The 16,166-nt window shown below is 50.0% G+C and overlaps 5 protein-coding genes across 5 annotated transcripts; 2 read left to right on the top strand and 3 right to left on the bottom strand.

Annotated features, from left to right (window-relative positions):
* Positions 1–315: 315 nt before the first annotated feature.
* Aud_004198 (carotenoid oxygenase family protein) lies at positions 316–2,035 on the bottom strand (the record flags this gene model as incomplete). The annotated part of the gene is made up of 5 exons (XM_043289138.1): positions 316–981; positions 1,044–1,181; positions 1,241–1,617; positions 1,682–1,805; positions 1,853–2,035. The coding sequence occupies 5 exons, from the start codon at positions 2,033–2,035 to the stop codon at positions 316–318; spliced, it is 1,488 nt and encodes a 495-aa protein (XP_043145073.1).
* A 359-nt stretch (positions 2,036–2,394) lies between these two features.
* Aud_004199 (fumarylacetoacetate hydrolase family protein) lies at positions 2,395–3,486 on the top strand (the record flags this gene model as incomplete). The annotated part of the gene is made up of 4 exons (XM_043289139.1): positions 2,395–2,674; positions 2,756–2,892; positions 2,948–3,317; positions 3,380–3,486. The coding sequence occupies 4 exons, from the start codon at positions 2,395–2,397 to the stop codon at positions 3,484–3,486; spliced, it is 894 nt and encodes a 297-aa protein (XP_043145074.1).
* An 858-nt stretch (positions 3,487–4,344) lies between these two features.
* Aud_004200 (putative MFS transporter) lies at positions 4,345–5,992 on the top strand (the record flags this gene model as incomplete). Its single annotated transcript, XM_043289140.1, has 4 exons — positions 4,345–4,557; positions 4,618–4,874; positions 4,944–5,270; positions 5,434–5,992. The coding sequence occupies 4 exons, from the start codon at positions 4,345–4,347 to the stop codon at positions 5,990–5,992; spliced, it is 1,356 nt and encodes a 451-aa protein (XP_043145075.1).
* A 1,715-nt stretch (positions 5,993–7,707) lies between these two features.
* Positions 7,708–9,265, bottom strand: Aud_004201 (terpene cyclase; the record flags this gene model as incomplete). Its single annotated transcript, XM_043289141.1, has 9 exons — positions 7,708–7,777; positions 7,872–8,095; positions 8,145–8,178; positions 8,232–8,321; positions 8,377–8,533; positions 8,586–8,780; positions 8,840–8,858; positions 8,916–9,039; positions 9,093–9,265. 9 exons carry the CDS (start codon positions 9,263–9,265, stop codon positions 7,708–7,710), a joined length of 1,086 nt encoding a protein of 361 aa, XP_043145076.1.
* Positions 9,266–10,953: 1,688 nt separating this feature from the next.
* Positions 10,954–12,297, bottom strand: Aud_004202 (putative secretory lipase; the record flags this gene model as incomplete). Its single annotated transcript, XM_043289142.1, has 1 exon — positions 10,954–12,297. One exon carries the CDS (start codon positions 12,295–12,297, stop codon positions 10,954–10,956), a length of 1,344 nt encoding a protein of 447 aa, XP_043145077.1.
* Positions 12,298–16,166: the final 3,869 nt, after the last annotated feature.

The following is a 16,166-nucleotide window of genomic DNA, read 5'->3' on the forward strand; positions in this document are numbered from 1 at the left end:
TCCTTGCTAGCAACAGTTTGCCTATATTCAACTACCCTCATTATTACTTTAGGGCTTTGCATGTTAGTTGGCCTTACCGGATTCGTTGTTACTGTGTCCGGATTTGCGTAGAGGCATCTCATGAGGTCGGGAGCTTTAGGAACGTATCGCTCGTTAGTGAGCAAGCTGACCAGCAGGCGCGACGCGATCTTAGAGTTCTATGGGGATTGTCAGACGATGATTTGTTATTAACAAGAGAAAGGAGGATAATATATCATTTTGAATATTTCGATTCCTTCGAGCGAACGGCACTGAGGACCGCTGATTCTATCACAATCACTCTGTCTGTGGCCGGACATCTCTGCCATCCACCCAGCTACCATGTAGACCCTGGCGCAAGCGGATCGGAAGCAAAATCTTGGCCTGCGCGCGGGTGAAGTCTCGCGTGTCCAGCAGATGGAGCTCGCTGGCCATAGTCTCATAGTTATTGACCAGCGCCAGAACATACCCATCTCCCTCCGTGGTCGAGTCCTTCCGCGGGATAAAGACGGGCTCTTGGACCAGATGGGTAGTTCCCGGGAAGTAGACCTCCGTTTGCCCCGTGGCGTTGTCGAAGTGGGCCAAGGAATTGTACAAGGGGAAACCACCCCCGAGCTTGGGTCCAATCCGTTCGAAATCAGTACCCAGCTGCGGGTCCATCAGATCGAAGTAGCAGTGGCGATAGGGATGGGTAGCGAACCGGTCATCGATCCGGTAGAACTCCGAGTTGCCCTGTTGCAGGACTTTAGGTTCCGGAAGGGCGAGATCCTCGGTCTGGGGATCGAGGGTGAATCGGACCAGCTGGGAGAGAATTGAGCTGGGCTCGGGTGCGCTTCCCTCTGCATCGGGCCACCAGAAGAACACGTTCTTCTCACTTAAGCCCAGGTCGATCACTAGATGGCCTTTTTCATCCTCGTAGGCGTTGGCCGTGTGTCCTGGGAAGGAATTCTTATATTGGAACCACTGCATCGGGGTTAGTTTGTCGTTACCCAGATAGAGCGGAAGAAAGTGACCGGCATAGGTACCTTCACATCTTCGGCTTTGGCGCCCCGTCGTGGCATGACCCCCAAGTAGAGCGGGGTCCCGGGGCTCCATTGCCAGTGTTCTCCTCCTTGTTTCATGCGTTCAATGTCACACACCTGCGGTATGATCGGGAAGATGACCTGCGGCTGGCATTAGCCTGACATTCTACCCCTTTTTTCCGAGAAACAGGTTCACTTACCCAGTTATCCGTCACGGCAAAGTCATGGATCATGGCCACCACCGGCGCGACCAGCCAGACCACCTCCGTGAATTGGCCGGTGGGCGAGACACAGTAGTAGCATACGTCGGGTGTCCCATCCCCCCGCGCTTCGTATCCGAAACAAACCATCTCACCCGTGACCGGATCAAACTTTGGATGCGCGGTGAAGGTGAGACTGGGCAGCTGGCCCTCGAAGTCATAGAGCCACTTGGTCTCCAGCGTGACGGGGTCCATGGCGTAAGGGGGAGAATCCTCTTTTAGGGCCAGCAGCTGCCCGTTGAAGAAGACCACATTGGTGTTGGCGGTGCTGCGGACTTTGAACTCCACCGCATCGGTAAACTTATTTCGGTATTTACCTGGCCGAGACTGTCAGCTTTTGATGGGTTCGTTTGTTCTTGCGGAAGCCGGCTGATCACTAACCGAGCAATGCCCGTTGAGCCTCGCGCTCTCGCACGAACTTCTCCGTTCGCACGTACCGTTGCCGGAAGGATGCTCGGCCGTCTTGGATGCGGAAGGCTGCGACATTTCCGTCCCCGTTGAACCACTGTCTCTTGTCAGTTGGATGAAAGCCTGGGGAGGCAGGTTCCTTACGGGATCATTTTCAACGAAGGGAGGCAGTTGAGGATCGGGCATTACCCGATAGAAGACTCCATCAATCTCCTTGGGAATCTCACCATACACTTCCAATTGGCATACATCTCCTTCCACGCGACAGGGTTTCATGAACCCTAAGAATTGAGGGCGATCGGGAAAGCACGCTCTGATGTCGGACATCTTGGATGCCAATTATTGTGGAATTATCTGTAAAAGAAGAAACCCTGTGGAAGGTCGAGCTTATAGCATTTGCCAGGTAACGGTGATACGCCTATGTAATCTGTCTTTCCTATACCCGTGGCACAGCGCCGCGTAGGCACCCCCCCAACATCTTCCCGTTGGGGAGCAATCGGGTCTTCCATGCTTTGCTTTCTCGGCTGGTAGCGAGACCACTACGGCAACCGTTCCGCTGTCTCCCCGACGACTCCCCGCCCCACCCGGGAGCTATTGCATGGGAGCAGGTAGTTATACACTCCGCAGGCTTCTGATCGTTCTCTAGCTGCCAGTGACAATCCATCTTCCACGTCTGTCAGCTGAACATGTCTCTTCCTTGGAAACGTTTGATCCGCTTTCGCGCCCTCGATGGCCGCATCCTGCGCGGCGAGCCCATCTTGCCCGCGGAGAGCACGATCGATCTCGGGCTGGTCACGGAAGCCGATCAGCTGCAAGTCCGCATCATCCAAGGCCAGGACATCTACGATACGACGGGTGAGACCATGGTGACGGATGAGATTGTGACTGTGAAACAGATCCTCTCCCCGCTCGCCCCCAGCGACGTACCCATTCTACGCTGCGTGGGCCTCAACTACGCCAAGCACAGTACGTCGTAGAACCCAGCTCCCTTCCCCCTAACCCCGCGCCGTCGCGATCAAATTTCCTAATCTATAACCTCTCCCGTAGTCAAGGAAGCCGGGCGCACGCCCCCACCGTTCCCCTTCATCTTCTTCAAGCCCAACACCTGCGTTCATGACCACGGCGAGCCCGTCGTGATCCCGCGGATCGCGCAGAATGACCAAGCGGACTACGAGGGCGAACTGGTTCGTCTCGCTGCATCCTTCTCCTTTCCTCCGCGATCTCCTAACCGGGCTGCAGTGTCTCGTCATCGGCAAGGACGCCAAGGATGTCCCCGTCGAGTGTGCCCTCGAGTACGTGGCGGCGTACACTGCCGGCAATGACATTTCCTCCCGGAAGTTGCAGCGCGACCCCGCCTACGCCGGCAGCGTCCCCCAATGGGGCTTCTCGAAAGGCTTCGACACGTTTGCGCCCCTGGGCCCCGTCCTGGTCGCGGCATCGGAGATCCCCGATCCATCGCAATTGCACCTCAGGACTATCATCGATGGCGAGGTGCGGCAGGATGAGACGGTGGGCGATCTGCTGTTCGACTGCCGCTACTTGATCTCCTATCTGTCTCAGGGCACGACGCTGCAGAAGGGCAGTATAATCATGACGGGAACCCCCGGAGGTAAGTGGCAGTGACTGGACACTTTCGGTCTGTTGCGTGTTGAGGAAATTGACTGTGAGTAGGTGTGGGTGCGGGTTTTAACCCCCCAAAGTGGCTGGTTCCGGGGACTCAAATGGATGTGCACATCTCGCAGATTGGGACCTTGCGGAATCACGTTGTTTATGCGTAGAAGCGATAGGAGGGGATGATGTATGTAATTTGATGAATAGAGTAGAGCAGGAGCAAGATCACTGCAGTGTGAATAGATAGAATACCGACCTGTGATCTCGCGTTAAGATACATGATTGGATGATTCACTGATCTGATCCTGCCAGATGGTATCTATCAGTTTAAATTTGAATGCTTCAATGTACTTCTTCGCTAGTCTAGCATACAAAAAGACAGACTTTCGCTGGACCTCACAGCACCTCGTAGACATGGACAACCTTGTCCGACCGAACAGCGTTCTGATATTGTGGACGCGCGACGTCCGAACTCAATTGAGAATTGTGAGGGATTGGGCCCCTCTCCTAGCCAAGGAGGGCAATGCCTTTCTATACCCGCGGCTCGGGGATCGCAGGGACAATGACGCGTGTCCCTACCACTCTCCCACGAAGGATTCGGGCATACCGATCTGATGGCTGGCACTGTGTGGCGAGGCGAGGATGTGGATCTGGTCTATGATAGTCCATGATCTGTCTACGTGTGGCTAGCGGGGACGGTATCCGCGTCCTGGTTGAGTCTGGGGAAAGCTCTCTCCCCGACGCTTCCCCACACTTTTGGCCAGCCGTGGGACTGGCAAATCCTGCGAAGGCAGAGTTTACTTACAGCGATGGCCAAGCGAACTCTCAGCTCGTTCGTCCGTGCCCTAGTGCAAGCGCCAGACATTAATTACGGACGGAGATCCTTCCACTAAACGGGTTGTGACTCCTTCTATCTCTTTTATTTCTCTCTCAGCCGTCTGGACTGTTTATCTACCACACAAATTGCATTCCCCATCCTTCCTGTGGCCGGTACGGCACCTCCACGCTCCTTTTCTCTAGTCAGCATGCGGCATCAGGGACTTCCTCTCCTCCCCACCCCTACCCAGGATGAGCGTGATCCGCTACGCTGGCCCGTTTGGCTGAAGCACTGTGCTATCATCACGGCCTCGATGACGAATTTTGTGACCAACATGGCCGGATCGGGCCTGTCAGTGGCCGTCCCGGAGTTGATGCAGGAGTATCACAAGCCCGAGTCTGCTGCGGTGCAGCTGCTTACTGTAAGTCACCCCTTTGGGAGCGGCCACAGCCCGTTGCTGATGGTCGGGCGTCTTTAATAGTATAACTTCCTGTTTCTGAGTATCGGCAACATCTTCTGGGTGCCCGTCGCCCACAAATTCGGCAAACGCGCCTCGCTGCTCCTTTCCATGGCGCTCCAGGCCGGCACCTTGGTGTGGTGCGTGACAGCCACCAGCTTTTCCAGTCTGCTGGCGGCGCGATGCGTGCAAGGATTTGCTGGCGCCGCGGGCGAGAGTATCGTACCTGAGATAGCCGCGGATATCTTCTTTCTGCATCAGCGGGCTGCGATGATGTCCATGTAAGCAAGCCCCTCCGATCCTCGGCGGAGAAAGGAAAACAGACAGCTTGATGATGGTCCACTTCTTAGCTATGTGATTCTGATATCAAGCGGCTCAGCAATTGGCCCGCTGGTCAATAGTCTGATGGTGCAGTATCTGCCGAGCTCCTGGCGGGCCTTCCTGTGGCTCTGCTTTGCGCTGGCGGTGGCCGACATAGGGCTGATGCTGTTCCTGTGTCCCGAGTCCAACTTCCGGCGTCCAGAGTGGGATGTGGCTGCCATCGAACCCGACGCGACGGAGGCGAAGGCCACCCAGGAGACGTTCTTCGAACACGAGCCCCAGCAGGAGGTGTATACCGTGCACAGGCCCTCACTCGCTGATATCATCTTGCCGGTCCGCCTCGACCGCGAGCTCAAGTTCTTCTGGGCCATGGTAGCGCCCCTGCGCCTGCTGACCCGTCCCGCCGTGATTTGGGTGATCCTTCTCTACGGATGTGCACTCAGCCCGCAGATCATCCTCATGCACGTTGTCCCCATCTTGCTTCTTCCCCGGGCCCATTCTATACTGACTGTCTGGTAGCTTCACCATGTCCTCCCTCCTAGAAGCGCCCCCGTATCTGTTTTCCTCCGTCTCCGTCGGCCTGATGCAGATTGCCGCTCTTATTGGATTCATCCTGGCTTGTTTCGGCGGCGGCTTGCTCTCCGACCTCATCAACAGTCGGATTGCGCGGCGACGGGCCGACGGGCAGGTTCGCGCCGAGGATCGGCTGCTCTCCCTGATTCCAGGCATGGCCATCGGTCCCGCAGGTTGCGTGCTGCTGGCCTTTGCCTGCCAGAACCATCTACACTGGGCAGCCATCGCAGTGGGGTTCGCTATGGTCTCGTTCGGGACGGTGTACACGCCTAATATCGCCATCACCTACTTGGCGCACCGGCACCAACGGGATGCGGCGCAGTGCCTGGTGCTGGTCAACGTGGTGAAGAATCTGGTGGCGTTTATGTTTCTATACGAGGCAGTGGAGTGGGTGCAGAGCCAGGGCTATCTGCAGCTGTATCTGGTGATGTTTGCGCTGGGAGTGGTCACCATCGCGGCGGCGCTACCGCTGTATCTCTTCCACGGGAAGCGGCACGTCGAGTGATCGACGGGTCCTCGCCGGATCTTTCGCTTGCTATCTTGTCGATAGGACCATTGTACTTATGTAGTTATGGAGTTAAACCTACGGCTGTTATTATTCTAGATGCGAAAAGAGGGAGGTAGAAACGCTATTATCCGTCGCCCGGTGTAGAAAGCATCGCCACCAAGGTCGAACCCTAAGCACACTGACTGATGGCTGAATCGGGCCTCAGCTGCAGTGGATTGAGTAGAGCGAAACTAGACGGGAGATGGCCGGGTCATATCCATCATCGATCTATTCACTACTACACGGAAGTATAGCAGTACTGCAGTAGCCGTAACTTGAATTAGAGTTCAAGAGTTCCTGATCATCCTGAACCACAAACCCTAGCAGCAGTAGGACTGCGAGAAGAGGAAGAGAATAATTTAATAATATATTAAAAGAATGGAATAATACTCGGGCAGCTTACTTAGTACTTATTTACGTAATATAATAGCTATACCAGCGTCTTGTCTTTATAGGTTTATAGACCTCTTCTCTTCTTCTCCTGTTCATATTAGTATTATTCTTTGTAATTATAAGATATATGTTACTTTATTCTCTTTTATATTACCATATTTTCTATAAGTGTGATATATTTACTCGAGTGCAAGCAGGGTTATATTATAAATATACTATGAGTATAATTCCTAGAAAACTTAGTACTAAAGCCTTCATGCTAATTACATTCTGTTAGTTAAATACTAAAACCATATATACAGAACAGTCTTCCACCCAGAATTATAGGTAAGTTTCCTGCCGTATTTCCTGATCATCGACATGATAATCTGAGGAGTTGGGGTCTGTTAGGATTAAGTGCAGGCCTCTAGTCTCACCGTACGCTATTTCCAGCATAGTTAATTGGTTTATTGACCCCGCTGATTGCTCAGCGCTGCAATCACGCGTAGCCTGTGTCATTGCCACTTAATAACGCTCCACGTGTGGAGGCGAGCAGCGTAGATCGCAGAAATAAAACTTAAAAGGAGCGGAAAGCCTTTGTTATATAGTTTCCAGCCAGCCAGCACCAGTAGATGCAACGTGCCCACTGAGAAGTGGGTAGCTAGAAAGCCAGATTGCTGATAACATCTCACCGTCCAAGCACTAACCTCATTTCAATGCCGGAGTATTATGCACCTAGACTGAACTCCCTCCACTGATCCAAGACTGAACTCCCTCCACTGATCCAAGACTGGCTCGCTTCGCGGAGCCTTCGCGTAGCCGTGAAAGCGCCGGTGCCGGGGTCTCGAAGGATATGTCTTATTAGAGGTGATATAGGAGAGATGAGTGAGACCTATATAAACTTTCAAGAAACTTCTTGGAAGCTGAATAAATTGGTGGCGACATGCACTTCCGGAAATAGACATAAAATCATAAGAGGGCTCTGGAAGTAGCGGTGAGAAGAAATCAGAGCATCACACGCTTTACATCAGCGTTGGACCCGTCTTCAGCTTAGCCACATACTAGCTTGCAGATGACCTGCATGAAGAATCGATCGATCGGACAGACTCGGGGGCTTAATCTCATGTAACTACTACAGATCACATTTGAGCCTTGCTAACATCCAACCAAAAATTGACATGCTCTACTCTGGACGGAATCTATCTGCGGCTGTGATTTTACACCGCTCGACCAGAATCCACCGTCCTACATCATGCCTGCAGAGCGCTGAGGAAGCTGCTGTCTGTGCGTACCTGTCCTCCTCAGAGTCGAAACTCAATCACGTTGTCATCACCTATTTCTGATTGCTTGAAGTATCGTTGTCCAGTGTAACTGTTCCTGTCAGTCTCAATCTCACGGTAAGAATGAACAAGTGAAAACGTCCAGCCAGACAAGGCTAGCAAGTGGGATGCACAAGGTAAAATACCTCCAGTGAGTCAATCCCATAACGACGTCCTTGCACCCTTGCAGGAACATGTCAGTAACAGGATTGGGTGCATGCTGAGACCGTCCGCGTAGACGTTTCTCCACCTCGTGAAAATCACAGGCGGCCTCCTGGACAAGCAAGCTCGAGCGCTCCATTGCGCTGTTGCAGTCGATGTTCTGATTGAGCATCAAGATCGGAACGAGGTTCTCAATCTGGTTGTCCGCCTGAATGTCTGTGTCAGAACGTGGGCTTTCATTGCCAAAAGACACGTACAATTTCCTTTCTGAGCGAGAACATGTCGTTGATCCTGTGGCCATGTTGAGCACAATGTCACGGGGAAATGCATTAGAAGAAGCTCACATATGTACCAAATAAGAGGTATGTCTGAATAGCACTCCTATCAGCTCATCACTGAGCTCTTGTTTACTGACGTCGATCCCATAAATGAACCTACTACTAGTTAGTACGAGTCCAGAGTCATGGTTACTGGTGCGAATCTGCGCACGGAATAGTAGCTATAACAGGATATACTCCAGCGGTGCGTTCTCGACGGCTCCAGTACTGCGCCAAGGAGGGTATACAGTCTCCATGACAGATGGTATCGACCGTGTCAACGCTAGATACGTAAAACAGCTTATTCTCCAGTAGAACCTCACAGGTTTCTCAGTCACGTCAGCCAATAGAAAGATGACAAAGTCCATCGGTAGGAAATACCTTCGGAACAAACCGCTCGAATGTGGGCCGCCACCTCATCCCAGCACAATAGCGCCTTTTGCAGCTCGTCTGAGCATCCTGATAGGTCCGTAGCATCCTCCCTGCTGGAAAGAACAGTGCGGAAGTATTGCATAGACTTGTCCCGGTATTCCGGAATAGCTGTCTTATCATGCGTCAGGCAGCCGCAGTCAAATACTGTGTAGCAGTAATCAATTAGACTTTCAATCTTGGGGTCCGATTCGCCGAAAGCTTACAATCGTCCCAGATAAAGTACTGTCTTGCATCAGCAGATCTTCCAGAGTTTTGGTCAGGCGATAAGAGACAACGAACCCATGCGAACGCCTTAGCTACAGTGCACAGCTTCTCAAACGACGCATCTGCACACATGATGGCAGCGAAACGGCCAAAATCCGCCTTCTGGAATTTGCGACTTGTGTCTGCATCAGGGACCCAGCTTTGCAGCCTTAGTAATGTTGGCAGTAGATGCTGAAAGTTCAATGCACCCACCGTTCAATCCACGGATTAATCACTTCATCACGAGCACGGTTGTATTCTGGATGAAGCCGAGGTTTCCACTCAGGAAAGAGAGAGTAGAAGTTGGGCAACCTGGCCGTTTGACCTCTAATTGACTGCCGAAAATCGACATGCGATCTGTCTAGGGTTGGAACTGTTCGAGTCATCTTGAATGAATAGATAAAACATGGTGTTTGATGGACCTCACTCCAGGTTCATCTTCTTATACTCTGAATTTCCAGCTTCAATCCAAAAGAGGAAGCCACGGCCGGTGGCAAGAAGATTTCTGCAGAAGTTGACAATCGTCAGCCGCAGTGACCCACTATTGAGTCTGATCTGCTTGACCTCTAATATCTGCTTTCGACGGCCTCTGCAAATGACCTGTCAGGACTAGGACGCTATCCTTTCTTCCCTCGGGTATAGCGGACCCTTGGCCTTGGTCTCTGATGCGAGGACATTTATCAATAACACGGCTAGTGACCCACAATCACAACGTGTATGAGTCGATTGGGCTCCATAGGCCCATCCATCTCGGACTCGCCCCTTGCTATATACGCTTGTAGATTAGGTACATGAGAAGCTGAACCGAGAGGAAAATGCGCAGCTTAACATGTCTTCAGAAAACCTTATTTCCATCCTAGCACATACGACCATAGAGTGTGGAAAACAGGGCTTCCCGTCCGCTCAGCCGTGCTTAAGCCAGTGTTATCAGCGCGGTCAGAAGTCATATGTTCCTTGGGGGCTTGCTACTTAATAGGTGAGAACCAGTAAACCACAGGGTGAGTGCGGGTGATTAAAGATGAGCTGAGCGATGCTATCTAATAGTATTGGTGAGTGAGTGATTCTGTAGTGACTTGGGCTCCCTGTAGCCTATTCGAATTCCCCATTAGCAGCATAAATATACAGTGCCTCTTCTTTGCTGAACGATTGTCTCCTTCACCTACCCTTAAGAGTTTTCTTCTGTGATCTGTTCGTACTATTTTATCCCACCATCCTTCCCCAGGGTGTCACATGACACTACTATAAATAACTAATTGATTAGTTAAAGGAAAGGGGTTGTCAGCCATCAAATCACTACGCCAAAAAGGTATCTAGACAACCATTTCTAGCAAAGTAGAAATGATAGGCTTATTCTGGTTGACAGGAGCTCTATAGTTCACTAAGCTATGAGGATTTAACTAGTTAACTAACTAGCTAATTTACCTCTCTATGTGACATACATAACGATGGTTCATGCTTACCTGCTTTCAGGATCATTGTGGCCGACTAAATCTTACAGCTTGGACTGAAAGCAACTGCCAAGGAAAATAGCTATCACCACCAACAACATCAGTTTTGCTCAAGATATCTCCAATGCATATATATCCCACAGTTTTAAGCTCTCCCAACCACTCCAAGGTCAAGAGCAGCTGGATATTTCCGTGACACGCAATTCAAAACATGATTCTCAGATAAGGATTAACTGTCTTCTTATAGTTCATTATGTGATCCATTCCAACAAAAGCTATTCTGCATTTAACAGGCACAGATTGTCATAGTACACCTGACTCTACTTATCATCGGTCATAGATCAATTCTGAATTATAAATAAAGCCAATTCTCTCCCAAGGGGAAGCACACAATTGTTTAAGGTACCATTATCTTCCAGTGAGGTAATATAACTTGCGATGACGACTTGTCGTTCATGTCATAGTGAAACTCCAGCCAAGGACCACTGAGTATCGTTTAATCTGTTGCTACACTGTATAAGTGAAGGCCAAATGGGCTCTTGCACATCTTTCTGAAGTCTGAGGTTTCGAGACTTATTTTCCCGAAACATACCGCGTTGTTATATAAGATCATAGACTTTTGCAAATCATCCAATTACAACTGTCCCAACAGGTGCCGACAACAAGGCCAGCAGGATCTTGATCAAATCGATACCCAGGACGGCCAAGGTTCGCGGATCCAGCAGTCCTGTTAGGACGGTTTTCGTCCTGCAGCCGGCACGAGCAGGAACTCCGTTCATGCGATCCTGTAACCAGATCAGCGCATTCGGGACGCCGATGACCGCCATTGTCGCATGATTTGACAGCTCATCCCGGTGATATTCGACCTTCCCGCCGGCACCACAGTAGCCAGAAACCAGGGCATCCGTATCACCGACCGGACTCACATCATCGTTGGCGGATTTATAGATGAACAACGGAATGTCGGGCACATGCCGTCCCATTGCATTTTCGGCGAGAACTCGTGTTACTTCAGGATCTTTGAGCATATTCGCATCTGTGATGTACCCATAGAAGTCCTGAAACGAGTACTTGAGTAGGTCCCCGACGAGGCACAGGTTTTTTGTCTTGACGAAGTCTGCCTTCTTAGCGGGAACGAGATGATCATAGAGAATTCGTTCGATGGTCGGGTATTCATTAGAGAGGCCTTGCATCCCCGCAGGAAGGAGTCCTGCATAGATGCCCTTATTAACCGTGTTGAACACCGGCATGATCTTCGGAACTGTCCCTCCTAGCGCCGCTCCTGCAATGTTGAGCTCTGGCGCATACGACGCCCGAAGTTCTGCAGCGAATCCGCTCGCCAGGCTTCCCCCGGAATATCCCCAAAGCGTGATTGTGGCCTTGGGAGAGACCTTTGTAAATGTGGACGACCTCAACGCGGCGCGGACATTGTCAAGCACCACATGTCCTGAAAGATTATTTGCGAGAAACGTGGCATTTGGACCCAAGTGATCCGGCACAGTTACCACCCAGCCTTTGTCCAGTGCCGCGATGATCAGGATCAGCTCTGCTTGGGGCATGATCATCCCCAGCTCATCGTCGGTGGCCGAGTCAAGCTGAAAAGCGTACGACGGGGCGCAGTTGGGGTTGGCTGCGTCCTGGGCTACTTGGAAAGAAAGCAGCTTGGTGTAGTCTGCATTGTGCGGGACGAGGATGGTCGATGCAGCCGCAATGGGCTCACCAAAGGAGTCCGTTGAGCGGTACAGAAGCTGATAAGAAGCAGCAAGATTGATCGGGGCAAAGCCGAAGGCTGAGATAGGATGGGTGGGATTTCGCCATCTCAGAATGCTGCCAGGAGCGGTGGATTCAAATCCTTTCGGAGCACTATAGAAAGGGTCTTCGAGGGGATGAACAAGCGCATCTCGGCCGGTCGGAAGAGCGAAGACGCTCAAGGAAAACGATGCTATCCAAAGCTGGATTGCCCAATGCATCTTGGGTACGCTGTCGAAAACTCCTAGGGTGTGACTGCTCTGTTCTTCTGAGCCTTCTGAGCGTCCATACTGCGTTTATACAAATTCATGTCCTTGTCCAACTGACAGGATGATTGGAGTCCATCACATGCAATTCTCGAGTCGATGTAACGTCAATCCTTCGACTCCTCTCTCGTGTGCACGCGGCATCTTCTAGCCTTGTGGTAAACGAGGGGATCCTTTTCCGCATTCCGACCCACATTGAGCGTCGGTCCAGGCAACGCAGCATACTCCATTTCTTCTTCACCGGACGGCACATAGAAATGGAAATATTTGTCACATGTGGGTCACTGGCACGCAAAACCGAGGGTCATAATCCATCAACTGATACTCGCAGGTTGGATAGCCTCAAGCGGCAAGGATCATAGCTGCGATGCATTTTGAAGTAGCGGCGGAACCAGTCTCCTAGAGATAGTCAGCCCCCTGCAGTAACAAGGGAAATCAAGACCTATGTCAATTATGACCCAAAGAGCCAGATTAAGGAGCGGCCGAAGCGGAATTGCTTTGCTGAATACATTAAAATTGCCATCCATCAAAAGACAGTAAAGAGCGCCCAGGCGATATCACTGTAGTTATTTTGTTCGTCTGCGAGGTGCCGGACTGACTATTGTATTTGCTAGTTTTGCTAGATTGTGAATCGTCCACACGAACTCCAGATCTATACATTGATCGTGATACGGCATAGACCGAAGCTGATTTCCGCCGAATTGTCCGACGCCAGATGTGGGAAGTCCGATGAAAACCCCGCAAAATTAGGCACACCAGTTCGTGTTCTCCACAGTCGGGCTGAGCAGGAACCCACAGCTGACTCTTCCTCTTACTCTCCAGCAAATGAGACAGTTGACCTCAGAGACGCTAACTATTACGTGCCAGACGTGACGATGGTTTTCCCCGGACTGTGAAGAAAAGTCAACGCCAAGGCCTCGGCTTCAGTCTGTTTTAAAGCCGTACGATCGACCATCGGAATCGCCATTCGTTCTCGTCCTATCGTTGACCGTACAATATCCACTGCCGAGATAACCACGCGCAGGGGACGGAGGCAGAAGCTGATTTTGCAGCAGACTGGATGTGTTGGGTACTCTGTCGACGGACTGATCGCCGTTGGGCAACATCCCAAGCGTTTATGCTGCCTCACCCGCATAACGTCGGCGAAAGGGCTTGAAGTCGACATCAACCCATAACATTTTCTTTTTACCGTCCACGACTTTCACTTGTTCAGATATTCCGTCTCTTGTGATTCCGGCGTGTACAAATTTTGAATTAACAGGGCCTGAATAAAGCTAGCCCTGGCGGACGCATTCCCTGTGAGTCATTGTGGTCAGATTGAAGTCCATCTCTCTGCGGACGACAATCGCTCGAATTGAGTCTGCCGCAGAACACATAACCACAATGGAAAGTAACTTGATGCCCACAAATGCCGGGACTTTGCTAAAGGCATGTGTCTTGCAAATCAAACAGATAGCTTTGTGTGGTGCTGGGCCCTGTGCTAGGTTCAAGGCCTTTACTAAATGATTATCTGATAAACCAACCCAAATATCAGGCTGGGGATCTTTCAGTTTAAAAATAGGAATGTATTGTTGTTCTATGACACACAAGGAATGAGGAGATTGGTAAACAGTGCCATTAGCTGTGGTTTCCCGTAGGATTTAAAATGGGACTGATTTCATTTGTGAAAAATTATTGATTTTGGATTATGAACTGGAGGCTTAGATCCTCACGCCAGTCTTACTAAACAGTTGGGGCCGGAAAGATTAGATGGTGCTAGGAAAAGATAAATTGCCTTAATTATATCTACTCTCATCTTATGAATTAGTGTGTAAACCTTCTGTCCCTTCAGCCTCCCTAGGTAGTTTCTTAATAAAGACTCCTTTAATTTATTCCAAATTTTATCAGAGATTAGATATAGTTTATCATTAGTATATTATAGAAGATATTATCATTGGCATACTAGCTGACATCAAAGGGTATCTCATCATCCATGAAGATATTAGTGCGTCGAAGATAGCCACCGCGATATTATGCATTACTTAGCCTTGATGGACTGCTGGACTGCACTAAGTGATTTTTATTACTGAGGGCGCTGTTTGCCTGTTTTGCACACAACGTGGCATACACAGTTTTTTAATTCTTGGCTTAAAACGCATTTAGGTCAAGACCGCTGAGACCATCCTCCAGTTCGCTAAAGAGGGAACTAAAGGACGAGACTGGACAGCGATGCGTGCGTTTTCGTAAGAATATGAATATTGCGAAGAAGAACACCAGTTTGGGGATGTAAATGAGCGCATTGTTCTCACGAGCTCATTGTTATTCCAGTCCAGAAAAAGGGACGTAAATTTCGATGGAAGCAGACCATTTGACTGCATTTGCCTTGTAAGGGCGCCGACTTCGAATTGTATTCGAAGCAGCAGCCTTTGTAGCCATTCAGGGAAGCATCGTACGTTTTATTGAGCAGAACAGCGATGCTCTGGATAGCCTCATGTCTCTGACCATCCGTGGCATCTATTTCAGCGGTCATTAGGCATTCTGCAAACAATGATTTCGTTGCTTGATTCTTACCTAGCACCTTATTGGGAACTGGGAGCCCTATGTGTGCAACCTGACCACGGCCTTGTGCCCTAGCAATTGAAGTTGATTTCTTAAACTGAGTAGGTGGTCGAAAGGCCAATAGTATCCATAGTCACAGCATTGAATCCCTCGCGAATGTCATTGGAAACTGCTCGTTCAAAGGACCGAGCCAGATATCCACAAAATAGGTGACTACTGGATTGCATTCATAGTAGTCTGCTAAAACCGCAATCTTGGCGACCAGTTCGAGGCCTATTCCCTCCTCTTTCACCAGGGCCTACGCAAGGTGGAGAGTCCAATCTTTCCCCAACTTCAGGCAAGATCGGTCAAGCGGGCTTCTTATATCGGACAGGTGTCTCTGACATAGACTCCCCGGCATGCTCCTGTGAGCAAGCCAGTGAGAATCTGAAATCATGTCCTTATCTACTGCCAGGGTACAGTTCTACTTTGAATTGGCTAGAACGCTAAAAAATGGATGATTACTATATATTAACAGAGATTATGGATCCAACATTAGGAAAGACTTTACTATGATGGATCTCAAGTACAATTAATGCAGATCCACCGAGAATATGTAGCTGTAACCAAGTGATACAGTCCGCCTAAATCCTCCACCTTCACTTTCCACAAGCAGTGATTCGTCTATCCTGGAAGTGAAGAGTACAGGAACTCTTGGAATAGAAGAAGGGTCTGCAGTATTAGACGTTTAACAAGCAAGCACATGCCTCTCACAATGAAAAGCATATGTAGTAATTAGTGTTCGGTTTATGGCCATTGTCTGTCAAACACATTAGTAAGGTCTATGTTTCATTTGGAAAACCCATTGTTAAATTAATGAAGACAAGACACTAGGGATTCGAGTCAAGTCATCCAAAGTGCGACTGAAGAGTGATGATGAAGACCTTGGTTATGTCTACCAAATCAATGACACTTCTTTGGAGGTCCTATTCAAGAAAGACCTAGCTAAACTCCCCGAGAGCCTATATATGTATGTATATATATTACTCCAGTAGCTAGCCCTGCTGAAAGAGAGCTTCTGAATACTAGTTTGCAAAATCATACGTAATATAAACCTCCGATAATACCAGCGGTTAGTAATAATGGACACAATCTAGCCACCGGGGTTCTTACGAGATTCCAGGCTTGGAGACTGCTGACGGGATTCGGGGAGAACGTGTCGTGGCGCAGCCTAATGTAGAAATTGTACGCAGGATCCTTCAATTAGCCCGGCTGACACGATGTAGACAGCCTTGCGGCCCCGAATG

Source organism: Aspergillus udagawae (genome assembly GCF_001078395.1).
Source record: "Aspergillus udagawae IFM 46973 DNA, scaffold_3, whole genome shotgun sequence".
In the NCBI taxonomy this organism is placed as follows: domain Eukaryota; kingdom Fungi; phylum Ascomycota; class Eurotiomycetes; order Eurotiales; family Aspergillaceae; genus Aspergillus; species Aspergillus udagawae.